The 6,000-nt window shown below is 58.8% G+C and overlaps 1 protein-coding gene across 1 annotated transcript in view; it reads right to left on the bottom strand.

Annotated features, from left to right (window-relative positions):
* Positions 1-1,722: 1,722 nt before the first annotated feature.
* Positions 1,723-6,000, bottom strand: part of LOC120394807 (class I histocompatibility antigen, F10 alpha chain-like) — a 54,960-nt gene continuing 50,682 nt past the window's right edge. Inside the window, exons 3-8 of the mRNA XM_039518955.1 lie at positions 4,777-5,052; positions 3,682-3,960; positions 3,444-3,525; positions 3,091-3,207; positions 2,755-2,775; positions 1,723-2,021 (exon numbers count right to left, since the gene is read on the bottom strand). Coding sequence (XP_039374889.1) covers positions 1,922-2,021; positions 2,755-2,775; positions 3,091-3,207; positions 3,444-3,525; positions 3,682-3,960; positions 4,777-5,052 — 875 coding nt within the window. The 3' untranslated portion in view covers positions 1,723-1,921. The remainder of the gene's footprint in view (positions 2,022-2,754; positions 2,776-3,090; positions 3,208-3,443; positions 3,526-3,681; positions 3,961-4,776; positions 5,053-6,000) is intronic.

Below are 6,000 nucleotides of genomic sequence, written 5' to 3'. Positions count from 1 at the left end.
AGATCTCATGCAACGGTCCCTGTCCTGGACCACAGAGCCACGCAGCAGAGGAATCTGTATCCGTCCTCCCCCACCAAAAGGCCACATAGCCCCCGCACACAGAGTCCCAAAAAGGAGGGATGGCAGGCTCTGTTGAAACATCCAGTCCGGTACTGCAGACCGCTCTGGGAGCAGGAGCCTGTCATTCCTCGAGTTTACAGGCGGTCTTTACATCACCGCACACCCTACCCAGCACAGTCCATGTCCCAGTTTCAACCCTGTAACGCAAAGTCATCAATAAAGAAACCTTTGTAAAGTTACACTGGAACATGTCTTTTATTTTTAAACGTGTGTTGGAAGTGGGGGAAGCGGGGTGGGCGGGGTATGTAACTGCAGATGCTAGTCAACAGTCACTTGGTAAAGAAACAGGGGCAGGTTCAGCTTCTCTGTAAAGAAACTGAACAGTCACAGGTCACGCTGCTCGCTGGTACTTGAAGAGTTCCTTGTCGCTGTGCAAGGCGCCTGCACAGAGCTTCACGAGCCAGGGCATTAGCGGGTAGGCTGGGTCCCCGACGATCACTATAGGCATCTGCACATCCCCAAGACTTATTTTGTGGTCCGGGAAGAAACTACCTTCCTGCAGGTGTCTAAACAGACCAGAGTTCCTGAAAACACGCGCGTCATGAACTTTGCCTGGCCACCCGACGTTGATGTTGGTAAAACGTCCCCCATGGTCCACCAGTGCTCGCAGCACCATTGAAAAGTAGCCCTATTTCTCAGCAGCTGACTGTGGAAGAGGTGGACGATAAGGTGCGAGGAGTTGACAACGGCCATAACTGCAGCGGGATCCCTGCTCAAAGTGCTGTGGCGCCCGCGCTGTCACTGAGCAGAAAAGTGCATGAACAGATTGCCCGCAGGCGCTTTCAGGGAGGGAGGGAAGGAGGGAGGGCGTGATTGACGGTTCAATGATGACAGTTACCCAAAGCCACCCTCGACACATTTTCCCCCCCAGCATGCATTGGGGGGAAATCCCAGAATTCCAATGGGCAGCGGGGAGTGCGGGAACTGTGGGATAGCTTCCCACAGTGCACTGCTTCCAAAGTCGACACTGGCCCCGTTACTGTGGACTCACACAGTCGAACTAGTGTATTTAGTGTGGATACACAACTTCGACTTCATAAGGTCGATTCCACAAATTTGAATTAAGTTGATTCGAAATAGTCTTGTAGTGTAGACGTACCCTCAGCGGCTCAGCTCTGAGCAGCTTGGGGTGGGTGAGTGAGGGAGTTTGACCCACATAATCCGGACGAAAGCCCCGAGCTGAACTCAGAGCACAGAGACGCGTCCTCCTGCCAGTCACAAGCTGGGGTTCAGTTTGCCAGGCCGGCCCATCTGCCCCACAGGGGGGAGTGGGATCCCATAATCCCCCACTTGCCCCAGCCTCGGCCTGCTCGTCTGACTCTGCCGGCTCCTGCGACTGGAAAAGGGGAGCTGCCCCGTGACTGGCACTGGCAGAGACGGGAGGCAGGATTGTGTCAGACCCTTGGGAGGGCAGCTGAGGTGAAGCCCTGGCCAGGGGCAGCTCTAGGCATTCACGCCTGCGGGAGGTCCACCGAAGCCGCGGGACCAGCGGACCCTCCGCAGGCGTGCCGCCAAAGGCAGCCTGCCTCCTGCCCTCACGGCGACCGGCAGAGCGCCCCCAGTGGCTTGCCACCTCAAGCATGCGCTTGGCATGCTGGGGCCTGGAGCCGCCCCTGGCCCTGGCCGGAGAAGGGCCCAGTGACCGGTGACTTGGAATGAACAAGCTGCAGGAGAGATGCAAACCCTGCAATACAACAGCCTAAGACCCAACACCACAGGAGAAAACTGCTCTAACAGCCACGCCAGAATCTCCCCCAGAGCAGAAGGGAGTCAGTGGACAGAGATCACGGAGACAGCAGGGTCAACGGCTGGGCAGGGCTCCCCCGACGCCGGGGTCCCGTCCCACGCTCCGGGTGTCTGCCCCCATGAAGAGCGGGAGGCAGAATCTTCTCTGATCTATGCTGTGGAGAGAGAAGAAAATCGTTCTGAGGCGGCTTTAGCTGTGGGGGTCCCAGCTAGGGTAGGGGGATGGGAATTCAGCCTGGGCTCCCCCCGCAGTGTCACCTATGGACCCCAAACTGCGCTCTGCACAGAAACCCCCAGTCCTGACAGTGGGACAACGGAGAGAGCGTAACACCCCTACGCAGCTCCAGGTACCGGCCTACATCCCGGCCCCAGAGCCAGGCTAAGGGGCCCCAGTGCATGCTGGGATGCTGGCTGAGATCTGCTCTCGGGGTGACCTGTGGCTGCTGTTCTGGCCCTTTGGGGTTCCCTGGGTTTGGGTGCAGGCAGCGCGTCTGTCACAGAATCCCGGGGAGCCGGGGAAGGGTGACGGCTGGGGACGGCCTCACAGATTCCCACAGGCCGAGGAATTGTCAGATCCAGAGTAACCAGTGATCGGGGTCTATCTCCAGTCACTGCTGGGCTCCCTCCTAATAATAAATTGAGATATACCTGTCTCCTAGAACTGGAAGGGACCCCAAAGGGTCATTGAGTCCAGCCCCCTGCCTTCACTAGCAGGACCAAATACTGATTTTGCCCCAGATCCCTAAATGGCCCCTCAAGGATTGAACTCACAACCCTGGGTTTAGCAGGCTAATGCTCAAACCACTGAGCTATCCCTCCCCTCATGGGGACCCCCCCACACCCATAATGCACTGGGGCATCTGGGCCCCATACCCAGGATTTACTCACTGGCTGCCAGAGCGTAGGGGCCTGAAACACAAGCAGAGAATGAGGGTCAGTGCAGGGGAGCAGGGCAACCCCAACCCCCCATACCCAGACTCAGGGCTCCCCGTGACCCCAGCTACACCTAGCCCAGGCCAGCCCCACCCCCGGGCCCCCCCCCCAGCAATGACAGAGCCCACTCTGCCCCCAGCAGGGCCGGGTTACAGTCATCAGCCCTGCCCCATGGCCCTGCCCCACCTCTCCTTGGGGGGCAGAGCTAGGAGCCATTCCCCCATGGGCTGGCTGGGCCGCCCCACTCCCCAGACCTCCCCACATCCCGGCTCCGCGGGGACCGGCTCTCACCTGCTGATTTTCTCCTCCACAGGACGACGCCGGCCCCTACGGCTCCAGCCAGAACCAGCACGGCCAGGACGATGGCGGCCAGGACCCCGGGGTGCAGGGGGTCCTTCTTCCCAGGGGCTGTGGGATGGAGAAGGGCCCAGGTCACCGAGGGGAGCAGCCGCTGGGGCATCCTCCTGGGGCAGCCACAGGCCTTTGCCTTGAACGCCTCCCCGAGGGCATCTGCAGAGACCTGGCCCCAGGGGAGGGGAAAGGCTGAGCCGGGAGGGGGACGGGGATGGGGCCAGAGGGCGGGTGCTCTGCCGGGCACTGCCAGCCACACACGCCACACAGCAGCCAGGCCCTTCCCTCATAACGTCGTCAGCCTGTGGAACTCACTGACACTGGATGGCACCACGGCCAGAAACTTAATGAGATTCACTGAGGGATCGGCCATTTCTGTGGGTGACACGAATACCCAGAGCTAGACGGGTCACACTGACAATGGGCAGGGATATTGACCTTCCTGTGGCAGGGCCGCACCCCATCTCTGTAACTCCCATGGGGCCGTGCCCCCAACCCCTGGGTCCTGCCATTCACCCCCCCACCCCTTACCCCAGACAAGCACGGGCTCCGGCAGGCTGCTGTGCTCCACCCGACAGGCGTAGCGGTGCCCGTCCTCCTGCTGCGGGGAGATCTCCAGGGACGACTGCGTGTAGTATGAGTGAATGTCGTTGGGCAGGATCCCGCTGGAGTACTTCTCCGCCAGGATGTCTTCTCCGTCCCGCACCCAGGAGACGTGGATGGGACGCGGGTAAAAGCCCCTGGCGCGGCAGGAGAGGATGACAGAACCGTCGGGAGAGTCTGTGCGGGAAATGGAGACCTTGGGGGACACTGGGGGGGAGACACAGCGCGTGAGTCTCATGCCAGGGGCTGGCATCATGTAACAGACACCACATAAAGGTCCTGCAGCATCTCATAGACTTTAAGCTCAGAAGGGACCATTGTGATCATCTAATCTGATCTCCCCTGCACATAGCAGGTCACAGCCCCTCACCCACCCACTCCTGTAACAGACCCCGAACCTCTGGCTGAGTCACTGACACCCTCACACCATGGGTTAAAGAGGTCAAGTGACAGAAAATTTCTCCATTCACTCTAGTTTAAACTTGCAAGTGACCCATGCAGCAAAATCATCTTCCTCCCCTGCCCCCAGCTCGCCTCCTTCACACTCACAAAGGGCTGGGCCTTTTCCAGACCAAACTTGGCAAAATTAATCAACTCACAGTTCAGAGCTGGGACGTTTCAGCCTGAAAAGGGAAGTCTGAGGCAGCTGGAAGCCAATGGGAAAGGCCCTGCAGAACGGAGACGCCCAGGCAGCCAGAACTGGCTAATAACCCGTCTGTGCTAAAAGCAGCCTGTAGCTCTCGTCTAGTGCTTGTCATCGGTTGATCTCAAAGCACTTTACAAAGGAGGTCATTGTCCTCATTGTGCAAATGGGGAAACTGAGGCACAGAGGGAGGGCATGATTGGACCCATGTCACCCAACAGGCCAGTGGCAGAGCTGGGATTAAAACCCAGGTATCCTGAGTCCCAGTCCGGTGCATTATCAAGTAGGCCACACCACCCCTTCTGGACATGCCCATGTCCCACTGGTGTCACTGCACCTCATCGCCCACACCCCATGACAGATCCCCGCTGCTCACTCACCCTGCTGCTCCAGCACCGCACTTCCCCGCTGCACCAGGCTCCGCAGGGTCCCCAGGCACTCGGACTGCAGGACATGCTGGACGTACTGAGTCCACAACTTTTCTGCCTCCCAGCGCTGCTTCTGGAGGAAGGCCGGCTGCACGGCCGCGACCCACGTCCCAGTCTGGTTGTCAAAGCTGATGAAGTCCCTCCCATCGTAGGCGAACTGGTACCTCGGGTCCATGGGGGCCTGGTGGCTCAGGGCACAGCCCACGTGAACCTGCTCGGTGTGAATCCCTGCAGGGGGGAGAAAGCTCAGACCCTGCACTGAGAGCTGGGAAATGGGTCTGGGGCAGTCAGAGGGGGCTCGGCCGGACGGTGACACCAGGGCGCTGAGAGCTGGGAAATGTGTCTGTAGGGTGGTGGGCCCAAAGGTTGCTCGGCCAGTTGGTGACACCGGCACTTTACCGTCTCTGACCGTGCGCCTGGCCTCATGCTGAGCTAGGAACAATCCCAGAGGACGCTGAGGGGCAGGAGGGGTCAGAGCAGACCCACGGGAAGGACTGAGGGGTTGGGATCCTGCCAGACAGTTACTGGGCTCCTGGAGTCTCTCCAGTGGTGAACATGAAAGTTGCCATACGGGGTGAGACCAAGGTCTGACAGTGACCAACACCAGGGATTCAGGGGGAGTGCACAGAACAGGGCAATTCTGGAGTGATCCACCCCCTGTCTTCCCCTCCCGGCTTCTGGCGGGTGGAAGTTTAGGGATACCCAGAGCATGGGGTTGTGTCCTGGACCATCCTGGCTAATAGGAACTGATGGACCTGTCCTCCAGGAACTTATCTAGTTCTTTTTTGAACCCAGTTATAGTCTTGGTCCTTTACAACATCCCCTGGCAACGAGTTCCACAGGGTGACTGCGTTGTGTGAAAAAGTATTTACAAACAAGAGAACAGACCTGCTGCCTATTCATTTCATCAGGTGACCCGTTTTTTTACTGTGGGAAAAGGTAAAGCTCACTTCTCTATTCACTTTCTCCGCACCAGTCATCATTTTATAGCCTCTGTCATATCCCCCTGTAGCAGGGTGGACCCTGCTCCTGCCCAGAGGGGTTTAAAAGTGGCCTGGCAGGGCTTGAGAGCTGTGGCTCTAAAAGCTGGGTTGATTGAGGGAGTGGCTGCAGGTGAGGCCACGCCCCAAACTGAGCCACAACTGGCCCCTATAAAAGGCCAGGGAGGCCAGAGAC

This window comes from Mauremys reevesii, unplaced genomic scaffold (assembly GCF_016161935.1).
Source record: "Mauremys reevesii isolate NIE-2019 unplaced genomic scaffold, ASM1616193v1 Contig8, whole genome shotgun sequence".
NCBI classification, from domain to species: Eukaryota; Metazoa; Chordata; order Testudines; family Geoemydidae; genus Mauremys; species Mauremys reevesii.
This window is presented reverse-complemented; position numbering and strand designations above follow the sequence as displayed.